Source organism: Procambarus clarkii, chromosome 23 (assembly GCF_040958095.1).
Source record: "Procambarus clarkii isolate CNS0578487 chromosome 23, FALCON_Pclarkii_2.0, whole genome shotgun sequence".
NCBI classification, from domain to species: Eukaryota; Metazoa; Arthropoda; class Malacostraca; order Decapoda; family Cambaridae; genus Procambarus; species Procambarus clarkii.
In genome coordinates, this window is record NC_091172.1 from 27,942,188 (window position 1) to 27,963,368 (window position 21,181).

At 45.7% G+C, this 21,181-nt stretch overlaps 1 protein-coding gene across 30 annotated transcripts in view; it reads left to right on the plus strand.

Annotated features, from left to right (window-relative positions):
• heph (polypyrimidine tract-binding protein 1 heph) overlaps nt 1-21,181 on the plus strand; it is a 378,342-nt gene that overhangs the window by 323,619 nt on the left and 33,542 nt on the right. For all 30 annotated transcript variants that reach the window (XR_011229447.1, XM_069330008.1, XM_069330018.1 and 27 more), the window contains one exon: nt 14,518-14,619. Coding sequence is in view for 29 of the 30 variants with exons in the window: in XM_069330008.1 (XP_069186109.1) it covers nt 14,518-14,619 (102 nt within the window). In the remaining variant the exon portion in view is untranslated. The remainder of the gene's footprint in view (nt 1-14,517; nt 14,620-21,181) is intronic.

Consider the following 21,181-nt stretch of genomic DNA (forward strand, 5'->3'; position numbering starts at 1 on the left):
GCCACCCTGCCCAGCTATCTCACCACATCACGCTCTACCCTGCCCAGCTATCTCACCACATCACGCTCTACCCTGCCCAGCTATCTCACCACATCACGCTCTACCCTGCCCAGCTATCCCGCCGGGCTACGAGCCATCCTACCCAGCTATCCCGCCGGGCTACAAGCCACCCTACCCAGCTGTCCCGCCGGGCCATGAACTCCTAAATCCCAAGACTTAACACTGCACATAATGACCGACCTCTTACGGAGTTCAAAAGATAACATTATATGCTCCTATGGAGGGTACCTATCAACCAGGTTGTAATATGTCAAGACTGCTAGGAGCTGCTGTAACACTGTAAAAGTGTTTGAGTTAGTTTATTTAAAAATATACATAGAGTACATGAGTCACAGACAAGGATCGGAGAGGCGCCAGTTGTCTGCCTGAGATCTCACACCTCTAACCGTTAACGACCCCAAGTGACCTGAGGTCAGATCATGAGAATTTCACCTTGCTTCCGCTAAGCGTATAATTGGAGCCGGGTAGCCTTCAAACATGCAGACGTTTAAGGAGTGGCTTGGTAGTGCCGGAGGCTATCTACTTGTGGGCGGAGTTAGCTACTAGGTTCCCCAATATAAACTCGGAGAGCTATCGAGCAGAGGCATTAACAGACAGAACGGCAGTCAGGATTGCAGAAGAGACGGCCTAGCAGGAAGGCTGTCGGCCGGCAGGGCGGTAGTCTCTGTCAACTACAGCCCCCCCCCCCCCCCCCCTCTATCCAGCTATAGGCAGAGACACTTGGTGAGTGAACAGTAAGGTGACTTGGTCGTGTTTACATATGTTGTGTGATGATCAGGGGCAGTCAAGTTGTAGGGTTCTCGAATTCTTGGATGATGACTCACTTTGCATATTAAACTGGAACATTTTAATTGAATTGCTAAATTATGATACTTCATGTGAAATATAATTATGAATTTATTATTTAAATTGTGTTTAACTTTGTTCCCTAGAGATTTTGAGTTGAGATGAGAAAGCCTCTGTAGTTACTGGTTTCATGGTTTAGAATGAGTACATGATAAAGATGGGACCATACTAATAATGATCTCTTGATAACATCTTTTGAGAATATTGGGATACAGACAAGTTCCATTCCTTGTCTTGTATGTAATGATCATGAATGGATGGTGGCAGCATTTCGTCTTCTACTATCTACTTTCTACTTCTACTATCTACTCTTCTACTTCTACCTATCTACACCTCTCCCTCCACCCTTCTCTAAACTCTCACTTTCAACTAATGACCCTCCTCGCTCCTCCCACCTCTCTACCTCTCACCCCAAACCCTCACTAATTACTTCACTATTCATTTCTTTCCTTTCGTTTTCTCTTATACGTTTGTGGCAATGATCCTGTATTCTAGAGTTCTCTCTGGAGTTTCGGGTAACTGATCAAGTGACGGCGCCTTGTAGTCTTAGCACCTAGGTAGTCAAATACCTAGGTTACAAGGTGTTGAACGAGAGAGGTTGCCTTAGGATCTCTGGGAGTGCTCTAGAATAGTTAGCTAACTGGGGACGGGATAACGGACTAGAGAGAGCTGTTTCCCCCGGCCTCGTTAGTTAACTGGGGGGGGTGGAATAATGGACAAGATAGAGCTATTTCCCCCACCCCCCGTTACACTGCCTCCAACAGTCTGGTTGACCAGGTTGACATAACCTTGCGATGATTTAGGGGCTCAACATCTCCGCGGCCCGGGCCCCCGACCAGCCCTCCTGATTGCTGGACTGGTCAACCAGGACACTGCTGCTCGCAGCCTGACGTATGAATCACAGTCTGGTTGATCAGGTATCCTTTGGAGGTGTCTTTTAATACAGAATGCTGAGGAGACGTAGCTAAATCTGAGAGAAATACACAACGGACCCATGAAAAGCCTTCCTCGCTAGAAACTAGCAGTGTATGCAAGCGTGTGCTTGTTGACAGATTAAGTTTACATGTTACATGTTTACAGTTTACATGAATAAGAGCAGTAGCTCTTATTCTCAACAGAACGACCTTTAGTTGTAACTTTCAAGTGACGATAGCTGAGAAAGTATTAAAGGTGTTTAGTGTTCTATATATTTTTATTTTGCCCTTCGCTTTTCCAAAAATCTCCAAAAACTCAAAATTAGCTCCCTTCGTTTTGGAGTTTGATTCGTTATGTTTTGGCGGTGAGGGCGTGGATGTAGTCAAGGTAGCTACCTGTTTGGATGACTTATGGTGGTTGATTGTTAAAATGTTTTGTATTTTTATTCTGCCAGATTTTCACTGCATGGGACTTTTGTCATTGAACACCAAAGTAACATGTTTTTGCGTCATGTGTCGACATAAATTACTTAAAACTGATAGCATTTATGATAAAGCAAGTTGAACCACAACTTTCTTACCAGGTTTACAATATATGGGCATTTAATATGATTGGATGGGAGAGTTAGTGAGTGGTTGGGTTGGAGAAGTGCTTCAACAAAGGCCTGAAGCAGCAGTAGCACACGAGAGACGATCGATAAGGGTGACGGGTGTTACGAGGGTAGAAATAGCCTAAGCTACTAAGCTGGCCTAAGGGAGCCGGTCGGCCGAGCGGACAGCACGCTGACTTGTGATCCTGTGGTCCCGGGTTCGATCCCGAGCGCCGGCGAGAAACAGTTTCTTTCACCCTATACCCCCTGTTACCTAGCAGTAAAATAGGTACCTGAGTGTTATTCAGCTGTCACGGGCTGCTTCCTGGGGGTGGAGGCCTGGTCGAGGACCGGGCCGCGGGGACACTGAAAGCCCCGAAATCATCTCTAAAGATAACCTCAAATCATCTCAAGACACACTATCCTTTTAAGATGTATTTTATTATTTCAATGAACTTTCTTGAATTTAAAGGGTTATAAGCGACTGATATTTGTACTAGTTATTATTTGGGCATTGTCTTGAAGGACGGCCGAAGACGATGACGGAGGCGGCAGCAATTATTGCTGGATTACCCGGATGTGAACTTGGGTTAGATGGAGAGGTGAGGGTGGCAATTACCTGCGGATTAGGCTGGTAGGGAGGAGCGATGGGGGAAGGGGGCCACTGTCTCCGTAACGAACCACAATGGTCCCCTCCATTGGCTTCAGACTCCTACCCATTCCACCGGCCCTACTTCATGCATGGTACTATATCATTTATTTTCAATAACCATACCTGGTGAATGACCATACCTGGCCTTGAATACTCGAAGCATGTTGGTATTGACCATGGGCTGTGACGACATCTGGTTGTTATTGTTTTAGATTCAGCTACTCTGAACGAAAAGTTACAAGTAGCACGGGCTATGGGGAGCCCGCAGTAGACTTACCTGGCTCAGGAGCGGGGCTGCAACTGAAGGACATCTGGTGCCGTGTGTTCCTGATATAGACTGTGTGACTTGCTTGCCCCCCCACTCTCTTACATTCCTGACTCGAGTTCCTTGCCCTTCGCAACCCATTAGCTCGCAATTTGTGCTGCGAACATGTGATTTGCGGCACCTCAACTGATGTACACTTCCTCTCACTGCATGCCAATCAAGTGACGGCGGTTCACTAGTGCCTTAATTGGTGGTCTGCAGTGTCGTGTATCGATGTTTGTAGGCTTGTGTGTGCTACCGGGTTTAGGGTCCAGTAAATTCTTGTAACTTATTCAGCCCGGCTGTTCGATACTGACTACACGTGCTTCAATGGTCTTGAAATTCAAGAATACTATTTTAATTAAAATGTAGTCCCTTATCCATGTGTTTTTTTGTGAGACTTTTTTTTACAAGGCCAGCCAACTTGTACAAATGTACAGGCATGCACACATGCACTCTTTGAAGTTGTAACCTACACGAATGAGAGGTAATGATGAATCACTAAGCTAATCCTATATTTACTGTAAACGAGTCAACCGGGAAGTCCCAAAGAGTGAGTGAAGGGACCAGAAAGCGAAAGGGGGAGATCTATGGAGATCTAAAAGTTCGTAAATACAGATACAATGGGAAAAGTACCAAGAAGTTCCAGGATGCAGGAAGCCGTGGTTACATCTGGAATGCAAGGAAATATTGCAGTTAAGTACCCAGGGCATAGTCAAACTACCGGAATGACATAACAGAGCAGAGGAAGGTATCAGAGGAACATGATCTTAGATCTCCACTTGGCTATCAGGAAAGGGCCCTAGCAGCTGAGTGGACAGCGCTTCGGATTCGTAGTTCTGAGGTTCCAGATTCTATCCCCGATGGAGGCGGAAATAAATGGGCAGTTTCTTTCATCCAGATTATTTCATTTCATCTTTCATCCTGAGTTATAGTACATCATATTTAGTCCGTTGCCGATTTTGACGTCAAAATTCCATGTACTATTAATTAAGAAGACAGGTTGGACCTTCAGTAGTTCCCTAACTTTCACACCGCGCAATATCGAAAGAAAGAGACTAAAAGAGACTGGTCCTGATAGGACCAGCACAAGTTCAGTGATGATCAATATTTACTCTTAGATTTAATAAAATTCTACGGTCGACAGACTTAATTTTTTTCAGAAAGACTTTTGACAAGCCCGCGTGTCCTTGGGTGGACACAGTACCCAATTGGATTACCAATTGTGTAACCAATTAGGTTAATGATTATTAAATTAACAGTGCAGAAATTGGAGAAGCAGCCTGCCTGCTGCTCATCTTAAACAACAGAAATTAAGAAATGCATATACCTGTATTTCAGTCTTTAGGACACGGGTTTGATGTCTAGTTAGGATTCCATTTTGTATTTTGTGTACTCTTGGGGCATTTTGGTGTTAGGCTGTTTAATTGCTTGTTCTTTAATATTGTTTTTTGTTTAATTGCTTGTTCATATATATTGTTTTTAGTAGTGAAGATGAAGTTTATTGTATATGTGACAATTCATACATGCAACTAATTATTGTTTTACCCTTGCAGGTAAGCCAGAGGAGCGTGAGCCAGACGGTGCCCAAGCGGCGGGCCGTGAGTATGTGCAGTCTAGGTAACAGTTTCACACACATCACAATAGCGTGATGCATCAAATGAACAAATCGCGAACGGCGAAGAGGTAGAACGGCCTATTGACATAGCTCGAGTGCATGGGGGGAGTTGTGTAAAACCCTGGTTTGTGTCTCGGAGAGACTGCAGGATCCGTTGGTAAATCAGGATGATTTCCCGGTTGCAATTATTTTACCATGTTGTAGCTCAGTCGATTGAGGCAGCGTCTGGGATCCTCTCAGACACGTTGGAGGGGATCGGTAGAAAGGTTGTAGGGAAGTGAAGGAGATGGTGGGAAGAAGCTATATATGTAAGTGGGTAAAACGTGCTTAATTACACAGGTGTGTGTGTATATATATATATATATATATATATATATATATATATATATATATATATATATATATATATATATATATATATATATATATATATATATATAATATGTATATGTATGTATGTAATATGGGATCCTCTCAGACGTAGGTTCGAACCCTCGCCACTGCCCTTGTGGATTTGTTCATTTAGGTAACAGTTGGTGTTGCATGCTCGGAGTGGCCGTGCGTGTGTCCGTCGTGACACCTCCAGAGGACGGGCTGGTGAGTACAACCCGCGGGGATTGCTGTCTTTACTGACCACACCATAAAATTGTCTGTGGGTTGAGGAAATGAAAACCACAGCAGTGTTGAAGTTTATTGAGACTAATGAGTATAGGTTCTGGTACGTTATTTTAAGTTGCTTAGGTTCTGATGCTCCTGGTTAGGCAAAACTTCTACATTTTTTACGGATTAGTAATCGAGCAACGCGTCATCTCAACTTAGTCGAGTCATCTCTCCCTTAGTCGAGAGTCCCTTGGTATGTTATACAAATTCCATAATTCTATAAAAAAGAATAGCAAAATATATCCAGGAACCAGGAAATTTATCAGGAAATAACTAAGCACAGGTCAGAGAACTGGGAAAAGTTCTTTTATCTTTCTGAAAGAGGTTATCTTCAGATGAATTTGGGGCTTGGTCCTCAGCCCGGCCTTCTTTTTTGTTACCCCATTCCCAGGAAGCAGCCCGTAGCAGGTACCTGTTTACTGCTAGGTGAACAGGGGCTTCAGGGTGAAAGAAACTGCCCATTTGTTTCCGCCTCCACCGGGTATCGAACCCGGAACATCAGGACTACGTATCCGAAGCGCTGTCCACTCACCTGTCGGGCTCCTATTCTTCAAGCTTTTTGCAAGAAGTGCCGGATCAACCGGGCTGTAGTTGCAGCTACGGGCAGCTGCAAGCAACAGCCAGTTGCCTGTTGGAACAAGTTATCACAAGTCCAACCTGGCCCCAGGCCAGGCTTGGGGAATAGAACTTCCGAAATCCTTTCCAGGTTTTGCTCCAGGCAAAATCTACTCTGTAGTAAGGAGACGAAAGAGGTATCAAACATACCTCTTTCGAAAGAGGTATACATGGAAAATACTGGAGGGGCCAGGTTCCAAATTTGCACAGTGAAATACCAGCATACGTTAGTGAACGACATGGAAGGAAATACGGAATAGAACCAGTGAACAGTAGAGGTGCCATAGGTATAATCAGGGAACTATGATGAGCCGAGATAACTGTTGTTCACTATCATTCCAGGTGATAATGAACAGGCCAGGGAAATAGAGGGAGTACAGAGAACACAGTACTCGCTAGAAAGGAGACGAGAGGTATCAAATAATATACACGTGGAAAATACTGGAGGGGCAGGTCCCAAATCTACACAGTAAAATAACAACGTACTGGAGTGAGCGATATGGAAGGAAATGCAGAATAGAACCATTGTATAGGAGGGGTGCCATCGACACAAGAGACCACTATATAAACTTCAGTGGTCCGCGGTTGTTCAACACCCTCCCAGCCAGTATAAGAAATATTGCCGGAACAACCGTGGCCATCTTCAAGAGAAAACTAGATAGTTTTCTTCAAGGAGAGTCTGACCAACGGGGCTGTTGTATGTGGGCCTGTAGGCCGCTCCAAGCTCTCACAAGTCCGGGCCGGGCTTGGGGAGTAAAACAACTTCCTGAACCCCATAAGCAGACCGGTAGTATCAAGCAGACCGGGCTTAGGGAGTAGAACTCCTAGAACCCCATCCAGGTACTGTCCAGGAAACTTTTAAAAAGAGTGGAAATGCCTATATTGAGTTTCTAGGACAAACGGGGAGAATTGGAGAGAAGCATTGCTGAAAATTGTTGGGAAGAAGATGAGAATCAATTGGGGAAAAAAGGGGTAAATGCTGACATGAGGCGTGGAAATTGCTAACAATCTAGTAGAAAGTCTAGAGGTACCTGGGAAAGTGTAACCTAAATATATACCGTACTAGCCTACGTCCGGCGGATTAATTCCGTCTCGAGAGGGAAATGCCTTATCATGGGCTTTTGTGTGTGATCTTGTGACTGCTCAAGACATGTTGGGTGGAGGCTGCCTGGACCAGCGGGTGGTGTGCTTTGTGATCTGTTGACTGCTGTTTTTGTATTATTAATATCCTTAAAGGATAATCCCGGGAGCTATGGCTTATGCATGTGTGTGTGTGTGTGTATTTTAGTACAGGTGGCGTTAACATTGATAGACGAAGCCCTTTAGCCACTATTGTGTTTATATTTAGTCAGCTCTTAAACATTCACGACTTACTGTTTTGTTTTAAGGCTTTAAATAATTTATATTGGTAATAAGACTATCCCTTTCACGCCCTTTAGAAAGATACACAATACTGACTTTTGTGCCAAACAAAATGTCCCAACATTTTTGCCATTCAAAGCTAGGCTAGCTACCACCAACCTGAGCCTACACTCAGCCCTTAAGATTACATTGAGATGTTTTCGGGGCTTAGCGTCCCCGCGGCCCGGTTGTCGACCAGGCTTCCTGGTTAATGGGCTAGTCAACTAGACTATACAATATAAAATATATGCAGTACCATGTAATGACTTCCTTGCATCAGTAAAGAAATGATTCTTACCAACAAAGCATTGTTGTGTATTTATATGTAGTGTATATATTATATATAGTATGTGTAATACGTACATATAAATTGTAAATGTTAATGCTCTGCACTGATACAGCAGCTTGTATTGTGTAGCTTCTATCTTAGCAAAACTAGTTGTGTGGCAAAGATAGAAGCATATTGTATTGGTTAAAATACAGTATATAACCATTCCAGTTGAAATTGAAAAAAATAAATATCTAGAAGTTTATATATCTAGAATGTAATAATTAATATTGACCTGTCTCGCATTACGCGAGGCGCCTGTAGGCAAGGAATCCAGTTGCTTATTGTGCTAATAGGGGGTCTTGTATTACCGGAGGCCGCGGGGATACACGCATACAGGTCATCGTTACGGGGCCCTGCTGCGCTGGGTGAAACGGGCTGCGAGAAGACGGGTTTGGAGAAGGGAAGCAAGAGGTTTGGATAGTGGCGGGGGCGAATGGGAGGCAGAAAAGGGAAAGGTGAAGATGGACCTGTGGAGTGGAACGATGTAGGGCGACGATGCTGTGATTGTGATTTGCACAGGTGGCTGTTGTTGTTGCTGTTATAGATTCAGCTATTCGAAACAAGTTCCAAGTAGCACGGGCTATGGTGAGCCCGTAACTTACCTGGCACAGGAGCGGGGCAAGAAGCACGGGCTATGGTGAGCCCCTGCACAGGTGGCGTGGCGTCTTGTATTCATAGCTCCTCCACTCGGAAGCTGGTCTGGTGCTTAGGGTGTTGCGCGCGCGTTTACGATTCCCTGTTTGTAGAAGAGCAGCGCAACATTGAGGTTGAACTTGGACGCCTTCCCTCTTCCTTACCACGTCGTCGAATCTGCTGGTTGAATTTTACGTATAATAATCCCGGTCTGGGACATGTTTAAAAAAAAAAATTCTCCTTGGAACTATATTTTCTTGATGTCGCTTCAATACAAGCGTATATTTGCTTCAAATGATGGGTAGTGTAGGTCAAATGGCCACATAAGGCGAACAGGATGTTCTACCTGACGCGTTATCCAATTATTACAAGTTGCAGAAAGGTTAAAGTAGGAAATCTGTGCTCCAACATAATCAGGTCAGAAACAGTTTTATAAGTAGTATAAAGAAAGTAAGAGGAAGTCTGTAATTGCCCATGGAATTATTAGGAAAGTTGGGAGGCGACGCTTCTGTAGTTAGGTATGCAAACAGGTATTGGATTAAAGTTGATTTTGCTTTTGTCATCTTAAACGCATGATAACGTTTCAAGTCTTCATTGTTAAGCAACCCTGTATTAATTCCTTTCAATATGCCAAAATGTCCGTGCGATAATTTGAGAACGCCTTAGCGTATTAACTTGGTTCCTGGTTGCTAAAATGGTTCTTGTTGTTAGTGAACCATGGAATCTTGCTAATAGAATTTCGAATCTTACAAATATTCGAGCGGCGAAAGACATAATTTTAAGCAAATATAAGACCTTCAAACTTTGTACATGTGCACTGAAACCTGGCCAGCACAATGGTTTCCATCCAAACTTTAACCAAGGACGTTTTGTAGGTTAGGTTCCTATTTATCACAAAACTTACCAAATGAGTACTGTAGTTAAAAAAAATTATTCGAGAATGGATTATGTATTGTTAACATACTTAACATACATATGTTCATGTGTGTAAATCACGAAAATTAACACGTGATGAAAAATGTGACGGTGTCAGATCTCGAAGGAAGAATTGACACAGGAGTTTCCTTAAGTAGAAGCATGATCATCTTGCTGAAGATGTATTATTAACTATGAAAGTACTTAAGGAAATTCCAGTTTCAATTCTTCCTTCGTGGTCTGACATTCACGTTCATATATGAACAATGGATTCGGTTCCGTCTTTCAACCACAGGGAAATTCCAACCAACCACAGGGTTGGTTGGACAACACCAACCTATGGTCCCTGTGGTCCAACCACAGGGAAATTCAGCAGATTCGACGATTCAGCGATTCGAGTATATATGAGCATGCATATATACTCCTTACAAATTATCCTCGGCTCTCTCTCATGCCTGTTTAGGATGCCACTGTAGATAGCTTGGATGTGGAGGGGGTGGCACTAGATGGCATGAGCATGGAGAGTGCCACCTTAATATAGCTTGTACAAATTCCTCATCATTCACTAGGTGTCCAAGCCGATCAGCCAAGCGCTCCGCCCAATATATGTTGCATATCCCCCCCCCCTTTCATACAACAGGTTTTCGTTCAATATATTCAAAAGTATTTTGTTAAGACACTGCCAAGTTTTAAATTTTAGGTGACTGATAAAGTTATAGGTAACTGGAAGTGGTAGCAGCAGCCTCAGCCAGGCATCCTGGTGAGCCCGCCGTTCTTGTTCACTTCTTGTACAACCTGTTGATTATCGATTATGGGCCAGCTGTCACGGCCCCGCTCCTGCCTCCCCCTGCTACGTCCACCACATTGTTGTGCCCCTTGTCCCCCTCCCCCTCGTCAGCCTCCCTCACCTCTTCATCGTAATAATAATATTCCTATCCGATCGTACCGGTGAATGAAGGACGGTCTCGTGTAACACATCCTTCTCTCTCTACACTATATCCCTCTTGGCGGCCTCTCCTTTTCACGTGTATCTTCAGCAACACACTTTCTCAGATCTCATATCTTTCATATCCCCTCCCACTCTCTTCCCATCCCCACCCCTGTATTTATTTCCTCTCTCTTCCCTTACCCCGCCTTTTCTTTTATCTGTCCCTCTTTCTTTTCTCTTCCCTTCCGGCTTTCTCCCTCTTGTCGATAAAAACCTTTTTTGCACTATACTAAATGCTTTCCATTCCACGCACCCTTCAAGCTGGCACTTCTTTTCCTCGGGTAATCCACCCCTTTTCTCGGTACCAAACACTTTTGACGGTTTCCCTTCTCTCCTTGCTTTGTGCTGCCTCTGAATGTGTCGTGCACCTCCCCCTTGTGGTTAAAGGGAGGAGGCAGAGATATATTGGCATTCTCTGGTTATTGTCGCCCAGCAGAATGGGTCCCGAAGAGGGAGGGAAGGGGGTCTTGTGGTCAATACTGCGCACTGCTACACCTTCTCTGATCACTTCTCACTTTGTCATAACTCCTTCCTACTCCTAAAAAGTATCCCGTGATGGTCGTCATTCTTCACGCCGCTTTCACCCAACAATAATTATATACTATATAATTGTCAGACCTCGAAGGAAGGAAGTAATGAAACTGGAAATTTCTTGAGTACTTTCGTGTTTATCGATACATCTTCAGAAGGATCCTTTGGAAGATGTATTGGTAAATTATGAAAGTTCGTGAGGAATTTCCCTGTTTCATTCCTCACTTCGTGGTCAGTTACATTGTTCATCACGTTAATTTCTTCCTGATTTACACAAGTTATATATAATTATATATAATTATAGTTATAATTATATATGATTTATATATATCATTATAAATAAAATTGTGATTTATATATATATATATATATAATTATATAATTCATATATTATATATAATTATTTTATAATATATACATATAATATATAATTATATAATAATTATGTATATATCACCACAGGTATATATTTTATCTAATTATTTGATAACATTCAATTCATTTTCTTTCACTCACTTCCTCTCACTCACTTCTCGCTCTCTCTCGCTCTCTCTCGCTCTCTCTCTCTCTCTCTCGCTCGCTCTCTTGCTCTCTCACACACAGGAATTCCCAGAACTTGAAAACAATTGTTTTACAACTTGACAAAAGTAGAGAAGAACATGTTTTTAACGCGTTATAAATTAAGACTATGGAACTTCTTATTTTGTTTCTAAATATTAGTATGAGAGTACCTGGGAACACTGCTAGCGGGGAGTGTTCTACCTGGGAACACTGGACGAGGCCGGGGCTGTGTTGAAGAGGGAAGACGGGTGTCCATTGGGACAATTACTGGAGCGGAGATTGTGCCAATAATGGCCAAGTCAGCGTGGACAGATTATTCTGGTGCGTTAACGAGGGTGCTGACGGCGGTGAAAGGAGGTGGAGGGCAAGACCTTGACTGGTGGTGGACAGATACCGCTCGCGTATTGTGGCCCCTGACGCCAGCAGCCTCTGTCACCCTCCGGCTCCACTGTCTGTGTCTGTGTGTGAGGGGGGGGGGTGTACAATCGACTCGAGAATGGTCCAGGACAGACCGAAACGTCGTCGTCCCGTAGTGTGTGGCTTGGTCAACAACAATATATATATACAGTACATGTACAGTTTTAAAATATGATAAATAGAAAACTCATTGCATTTATAAAGTACCTTACTGTGCTGGCCAGTAAACACAGTCCTAGACCACTTAGGTCACATCTCAACCTGTTAATTTAATAAACACCAAGCGTCAAGTTATGTTGACCGTTACTTGTATTATAAGTGTGTCATTGTAAAAATGTTGCTGGACACGAAATAATTATTAGAAGAAACGTATTTGGAAAGTAAACGGCCACTGGTAAATCTATCTATCATCCCCCGGGGTTTGAAGTGGACGACAAAACTTCGACTTCTCCCTGGCGCTTCCCCAAAAGGCAGTGTAGTGTGTGTGAAGACTGAGTGTTTGACATTCATTTGCACTTTAAAATATTTAAGAAATAAAACCCAAGTAGGTTGATAATTAGCCGTTGTGAGTGAGGACCGCACAGACGACTCTTCCGTTTGTTTCCGTTGATCGCATATTATTAAGTTCACGGGGAGTGGAAGACAATTAACGCGCGATTGAAATTGGAGGTGTGAGTGGTAGGGAGGGAGCTCTCGAACTTTGTGAGTTGGCGAGGAGGGTGGCAGCGTAGTGCTCTCTTCTCCTGTTGCCGGCCTTTGGTTCACAGGAGCCCCCTCCACCTTCACTTAGCGTGGCATCCTTGTTGTTCACCCGTACCCCCATTGCCTCTTAGCATTCTCTGCCTGTTGCACGCTCTCAACCTCCACACCTAGTAAGGACCCATCGTAGTCACTTTTATCTTATCACCCCTTTCTCACATCCTATCCCCCTATTCAACTCCTTGTACATATTACATCCCCCCCTGCCATCGTACTACCTACCTTTCATTGTATTCCATTCCTTCCCCTCTCATATCCCATCACTTAACAGATACCCCTCTCAGCTCATTCTCCCCTTTTATTCTTCACTTTCCAATCCGTCTTTCCCCACCTACACTCCTTCCCTAACCTTCCCTCCCTCTCACTCTCTCGTTCTTTGTTATCCGATATTGAGCCTCAGTCACCTTTGTCATCTGGCTCACAGCGTCCACACCTTTGTTACCTGATACTGCTGAGCTCCTGCCTTTTATTGCTGCCTCCTGCCCGCCTACCTTGAATTCCCCTGAAGCGCGACTCCATTGGCGGGGGTAGTGTCCCTGGCAAGAGTGGTGAGGGGGTGGTAGTGTCCCTGGCAGTAGTGGTGAGGGGGTGGTAGTGTCCCCTGGCAGGAGAGGGGGTGGTAGTGTCCCTGGCAGTAGTGGTGAGGGGGTGGTAGTGTCCCCTGGCAGGTGAGGGGGGGTGGTAGTGTCCCTGGCAGTAGTGGTGAGGGGGTGGTAGTGTCCCTGGCAGTAGTGGTGAGGGGGTGGTAGTGTCCCTGGCAGTAGTGTCCCTGGCAGTAGTGGTGAGGGGGTGGTAGTGTCCCCTGGCAGGAGAGGGGGTGGTAGTGTCCCTGGCAGTAGTGGTGAGGGGGTGGTAGTGTCCCCTGGCAGGTGAGGGGGGGTGGTAGTGTCCCTGGCAGTAGTGGTGAGGGGGTGGTAGTGTCCCCTGGCAGGTGAGGGGGTGGTAGTGTCCCCTGGCAGTAGTGGTGAGGGGGTGGTAGTGTCCCCTGGCAGTAGTGGTGAGGGGGTGGTAGTGTCCCCTGGCAGTAGTGGTGAGGGGGTGGTAGTGTCCCCTGGCAGGAGTGGTGAGGGGGTGGTAGTGTCCCTGACAGGAGTGGTGAGGGGGTGGTAGTGTCCCCTGGCAGGAGTGGTGAGGGGGTGGTAGTGTCCCCTGGCAGGAGTGGTGAGGGGGTGGCAGTGTCCCTGGCAAGAGTGGTGAGGTGTCAAGGAGGAGACGGTGTCAAGGAGGGGCGCAGGGTAAAGGTAGTCAGTCAGTCAGCAGGTGCCAGGGGAATATGGGCACCAGTGTCACGTGACATGTCAGACAGCCTCGTAATGAACTAGTCAGGTGTGTGCTTGTTTGGAGGCCTTGAGGCGCTTTGTGCCCTCTTCCTTAATGAACTCGTCTTTCATTGAAACTGGTTTAATCCCTCGTTAATATTTTGTTTAATTAATTGCGCATGTAATTGCATTTGTGACTAAGAGGGTAAAATTGCTTCGTCGTTGCCCTTTGACATTTTCATATTTAGAAATTTCCCTTCGTTATTATTCTAGGACGAGTGGTGTATCTCGACATTTTCAGTAATTAGATAGAAAAGCGAGCGCCGAAATAGGGAAGGTCGTTGAAAATGTCAGGAATACGCGCTGAATAGTACTATTATATATATTGTAGAGTTAAAACATATTTATTTTTCACCGTATCTTGTGACTGCTACTAATGTACTTCCTTTTTCTCTTTTTGCAGCGTGGCTCCGACGAGCTGCTGTCGCAGACCGGGGCGGTGAGCAATGGGTCAGTCATGAGCCCGGCGCCCAACCACGCCGATAACAACAATGACGCCAAAAAGGTAAGTTTCGGACGCGGGCGTGAGGCCACTTTCACAGGCTTAGTAGGGTTCCACTGTTCCACAAGCTTAGTAGGGTTCCACTGTTCCTCAGTTATCATATACCTCATTCCAGTATACAATATATGGTGTGCATTTTAGCAAGCCTGTAAGTTTTACTAATTCAGATTAAAAATGGAAGGTATCGTTAATATTAGTCGTATCGTAACATCAGAGGCCCGAGACTGTTCAACACGCTTCCACTACACATAAGGGGCATAACTGGCCGACCCCTCACAGTGTTCAAGAGTGAACTTTATAAACACCTCCAAAGGATACCTGATCAACCAGGTAGTGAGCAGCCGCATCCAACAGCCTGGTTGACCAGTCCAGCGGCCAGGAGTCTGGTTGATCAGTCCAGCTGATCAACCGAAAGTCCAGTTGATGAACTGGGACGTTCATCCCCGAAATCAACTCCTGGTATACAAGGATTTATATAAGGAAACCAGGATTAAGGATCCTGGTTTATAAGAATACAAAGTTGGAATCAACCGCGGTGATGTCTCATCGTTCACTTGTTTAGTTTTGACGAGCGAAGCCCAGCATTGCTGAAGGGGAAGGAACGCTAGGGGCTTGATGCTGTTGGTGCATGTGTGCAGGATATTGGCTGGTAGTACAGGTTCCTCCCCAACGCTAGACAGGATAGGTTTCGCAGTGACTAAAGAAACCACATATGGTTTGGCCTAAGAAAATTTTGATTGAATTTTTAAGGGCTTGAGAATTCATTTAGCTATTTGCATTTGAGAGGCTTGTCCTCTCCCTCTACCTGGGCGCGCAGACACATCCCCGCCAAACTATCCTTGCCCCCCCCCCATATCCACACCAATCCCCCCCCCCCCCCCCCCCTTCGTAGCCACACCTATCTCCCCATTCCACAGCCACACCCTCCATACCCCCCAACCCCCTCCCTTACAAAGTTTAGTGACTGGAGATTCAGTAACGTAATGTTCGAGATTATCGGGAGTGTTCAGGGAGACTAAAGTTGCTAGGGTTATCCTCTCTTTTATTTACTTCTTATACGACATAGTTTTACTCCCTAAAAAAATGCCGACGGTGTAAAGTCGATGCTGGCGGGAGGTGAAGAGCCTTCTTCCTTGCTGTCTTAATCTTTTGTCCAGGTACAACCTGTAGGAGTTGTTTTTTATAGAACTGAATAACTAAATATATAAACAAATATATATTTTTACTGAATAATTACGACTTAAGCCAAAATGTATTTAGCTATGTCTTCTTATGTTCTTGTCCTCTCCTTAATTTATGAGCCTTGTCCCTTTCCACTCATCTTTCTTGCCCTTCTTCCTGCCCCACCTTCATCTGTCATTCTTGCCTTCCTTTCCATCCCATCTTTTTTATTGCCTTTCCTTGCCACCCCACATTTCACTCTTGCCCTCTTCCACTGAGTGCCACGTAGCTTCCCTTCGCCAGAATAAGGTATTCTTATGCTGTGGCATGCAAAGGAAGTTCACTTTTTTACTTGTGGAGCGGAGGAAGCTTGGTGCAATATGTTGATAGCAACCCCGGTCTGTCCTGTGCCACTTTTCTGGCCCTGAGGAGGGAAGGTTCCGAGAGATCTCCCTCCCGCACATTCCTTTTTATACTGCTGATTTTCCTACCGTTGTTCGGTTTAACTTCTCACCCTATTCCTCTTCCCCATCACCCATGCTGGCATGGGCAGATCTGTCATACGTTGCATAGATATTGTAAGCTCCGACTAAGACCATTGAAGGAGAAGTGTGTTTATCCTTGTAGCACAGCGTGAGATTAGCTTTCCTGGGGAATCTGAACATAGTCACCTTGCCAAATCTTCGAGCCCTGGGAAGCCTCCCCTATTGCATTGTTAAGTTCCATTCAGTAATTAATGGAAGAAACAGCCGCAGCAGCATCCATGCAACCGATATCCTGTGCGTTATTATGGTTGTTATAATGTTACAAACTGTGCACAAGTACATATTTTGTATTTGTATGTGAGAAAAATTGGTTAATTACTTTAAGTCCTAAACTCTTTGTGCACTATAGGCGAGCGGCAAAATCACGCTTTCTGCTTTATTGAGAGCAGTTTTTTTATTATACACTCATGTTGAATTTAAACATTGTGGCTTTGAGTGGTAAAATATAATCAAGGAAGTATTCAAATGCAGAGCTCCTTAGAAAGATTTACCGACTGGAATAAGAATTATCTAGGAACAATATTGAATCAAAGTTTAAAACTTGATGCGTCCAAACGGACAATGGGGGATTGTTCAGTAAATAAATCTAACTAAAGCAATAAAAGTATTGACTTGTAAATAACCTCCCAGAGGTTTATCCAAGGCTTTGAAAATTTTAACTCTGAAACTAACCAAAATAAAAAAAATTCACATGCAAGATTAGAATAAAACTTTAACTGCCAGTATTGGTCCTCTATTGGTACTGTGCAATGCTCAAAACTTGAGTCGTGTAAAAAAAAAATTAAAAAAAAAAAGTGACAAGCGTCACCTGAAATTCATTTGTCAGATTAGAGCCTAACTGGCAGTTAAGAGGTGGGGTGGAATGTACTGCTGTGGTGGTAGTTGGTGGTGAAGCATGGCTGACGTGGTCAACCCTGAGTTGCTGGACAAATTTCTAATCGTTCCGTCTCCCATACGCATGCGTCCGCGAGCATTCATGGTTGCCACCAACTCTTCTGTTATTCCCACCTCTCACGCTTGCTACTTCCGTTCCACTTGATAGTTCTTATCTAGGAATCCACGGTTGATAAAATGATTCCGGGGAATGTGAAGGTACTCTAGAAAATGCTGCATCTGCGTCAGTGGCGCTACTTTCGCAGTGTTCCAATAAACGTCAGTGATCACCCTTTGTTGTCTTAGATGTAGGGTACATACAGTTGCTGGCCAAGCGCAAATTCAGCAAATTGTTTGTTAATCGGTAGGTTAATCGGTTAATCGTGGAGCCGGTGGCTGAGCGGACAGAACACTGGGCGCATGATCCTGTGGTCCCGGGTTCGATTCCGGCCGCCGGCGAGAAACAATGGGCAGAGTTTCTTTCACCCTATGCCTCTGTTACCTAGCAGTAAAATAGGTACCTGGGAGTTAGTCAGCTGTCACGGGCTGCTTCCTGGGGGTGGAGGCCTGGTCGAGGACCGGGCCGCGGGGACACTTAACAGCCCCGAAATCATCTCAAGATAGGTAAAGTTGTATTAATGCCAGCCAAGTTTTACTCAGTTTTTGAACAGTTGGTTTGTAAATATTTTAAGTTTCCAGCACGTGAATCTTGGTCACGTGACTGTCAGTCTTAGCCAAAAGAGACCTTTCTTCTAACAAGATTAGTGGTTTTCTGGCCGGCGGCGTGTTAGTCTGGGTGGATGGGAGGGATAGCCAGGACGCAACTGGAAATGGGTTTGTAGTTTGTGGAGGAAATGCCGGATCAGCTGGGTTGTGGGTCGCTCCAAGCACGATGCCAAGCAAGACAGGGCCTGACAGCTGAGTGGACAGCGCCTCTGATTCGTAGTCCTGAGGTTCTAGGTTCGATTCCCGGTGGAGGTGGAAACAAATGGGCAGTTTCTTTAACCCTGATGCCCCTGTTACCTGGCAGTTAATAGGTATCTGGGAGTTACAGCTGCTACGGGTTGCTTCCTGGGGGTGTGTAAAAACAGGAGGCCTGGTCGAGGACCGGGCCGCGGGGACGCTAAGTCCTGAAATCATGTCAAGATAATCTCAAGGAGGAAGCAACAGCCATGCCGATGAAGTCTCAAAACCCGCTGCACATAAATATAGTGGCAGGTTGTAGCGAGGGGTAAGGTCATGGTGGCAGGTTGTGGCGAGGGCTAGGGTCATGGTGGCAGGTTGTGGCGAGGGGTAAGGTCATGGTGGCAGGTTGTAGCGAGGGGTAAGGTCATGGTGGCAGGTTGTGGCGAGGGCTAAGGTCATGGTGGCAGGTTGTGGCGAGGGGTAAGGTCATGGTGGCAGGTTGTGGCGAGGGGTAAGGTCATGGTGGCAGGTTGTAGCGAGGGGTAAGGTCATGGTGGCAGGTTGTGGCGAGGGGTGAGGTCATGGTGGCAGGTTGTGGCGAGGGGTAAGGTCATGGTGGCAGGTTGTGGCGAGGGGTAAGGTCATGGTGGCAGGTTGTGGCGAGGGGTAAGGTCATGGTGGCAGGTTGTGGCGAGGGGTAAGGTCATGGTGGCAGGTTGTGGCGAGGGTAAGGTCATGGTGGCAGGTTGTGGCGAGGGCTAAGGTCATGGTGGCAGGTTGTAGCGAGGGGTAAGGTCATGGTGGCAGGTTGTGGCGAGGGGTAAGGTCATGGTGGCAGGTTGTGGCGAGGGGTAAGGTCATGGTGGCAGGTTGTGGCGAGGGGTAAGGTCATGGTGGCAGGTTGTAGCGAGGGGTAAGGTCATGGTGGCAGGTTGTGGCGAGGGGTAAGGTCATGGTGGCAGGTTGTGGCGAGGGGTAAGGTCATGGTGGCAGGTTGTGGCGAGGGGTAAGGTCATGGTGGCAGGTTGTGGCGAGGGGTAAGGTCATGGTGGCAGGTTGTAGCGAGGGGTAAGGTCATGGTGGCAGGTAGTAATGTCGAACATGTCTGTAGCACCAAGGTTGATCTGAGAACCACCAGCTGACACTGGCGCTCTACCAGTTTCCCTTCCCCCGCCTTTCATTTTCCTCCCCTGGCCTAGTATTTGCTCTTGTGCCTATTCTTTCCCCGTCCCTTCTTGTTTTTTGTATCGTCTAACTTCGTCTTCAAACTTAAGATAATCTGCTTTCTGCATATCTTCTCATTGTGTACACCCAACAAGCTTTCTTAAGCATTATGTCTGCGAATAATATGGGCCTCGACACAATTGTTTGTGTTGTAATACAGTACAAGGTCCCGAGGTTGTCATCAGACCATGTGCTCATCTAAAGTAGGCCAAGAGCACAGTGCTTGGAGAAAAGAAAATGTTTGTAAAATAACTATTTATAATATTTCATCGGTTCATCGGCCAATATTGGTTAAGGTCCCCAGGTGTGACATCCAGGACCCAGGTGGACCTGAGGTCTGCCTGGGCTGCTCACGCTCCCCAAAGTTGTGTCCTGCACAAGACTGATTATACCAGCGGAAGGTATTGGCTGAAAATAGTGAACCTTTGTGCCGCTTTCGTTAAAAATATTTTATTTTATTATGTATATACATAGTATTGTAAGCAAGATGCTACAGTGAGCATCTAGGCTTACCACCATGGCTGCGAATGAAACGCGGCTGCGATGAAGCATTGTGAAATTGTGTGAGGTTACTGTGCGAGGACGAAGGGAGGCGGAAGGTAAAGACAAAGACAGGGTGAGGACGGCCCCCCTTCGCCTCGTTAGGGACAAGAGTGGAGGGGGGCGGGAGCTCCGACCCGTGACCTCCTGATGAAGTACCGGCCAGGCGGAGCACGGCACTCGTGACTCGTCCTTCTTACAATCACCTGCACCACCTATTCATGGTGGCGTGTTCAAACAGCTACGTTTGTCACTCAAAAAGCTGTGAGGTTGACTTTTGACTGTCATTTAGAACTCCACAGTGAACAAGTTGGTTGGGAGCAGGCGGGTGAATCGGATTAGTCATTTACATGGCGTCGTAGTTATGAGGCTCTGGGGCCAGTGGGTCTCTAGCTCTGACCAGTGAGCATTACTAATGAAGTGTCGCTTCCTTACCTCTAGGGAAACCTGCTAGAAACCACTGCCTTCACGCTCAACACCGTGAATTGTGGATAGGCCATCACATTAACTCTTTAAGACTGCTAATGGCATCATAACGCTTGCATGGTCCGGGAAAGGCTGTACTCTTGGAGGTGGCTACATACAAGGTTCTGTACTTTTGATGTACACAAAAATTGCCGCTTGGTGGCCTGGAAAATTCTTAGTAGGGACTGGGATGTGAAGTGACTACTGGCAAGGTAACAATTTTTGATGTTGGTTGAGAGAGGTCGGGAAAGCCGTCAGTGATGGCGAGGCTATACCAATCAATCTCGTCAAATATGGCCCTGGCCAGGACGTGAGATGGCGGGATCCTCCCAGCTCTCCTGCTTACAAGCCAGCTTTCCCCGCCTTGCACAATTACTACCAAGTTTTGTTTCAATTCTCTCTTACTAGTCGGTCTGTCAGTCTAACTACCTTCCTACCTTGTGGTGATCCGACGATTAGTGTTCCCGCCTCCTGGTTGGTCGGGGGGGAGGGGGAATGGTCTAGTCAACCAGACTGTTGGTATTCAACAAAAATAAAGTACGAATCGTTTAATAAAAGTATGAATCAGCCTGGTTGATCAGGTATCCTTTGAAGGTGTTTATAGAGTTCGCTCTTGAACACTTAAGACGCCGGCCATTTATGTGTGTAGCGGGAATGTTGAAGTCTTTGGCCTTTTGATATAGTATATATTGCACCTCATATCAATGGGGCTATTTTGCACATGGCTCCTAGTTCCTGGTGATAGTTGTTCGTGTGCAGTTCGGAACCCACAAAACCAGTCCCTCCCCACCATGTTTCCCCACGTTTAAATTGTGCCTCGCCTGTGTTCAAGATAATGCAGTTTTAATCAG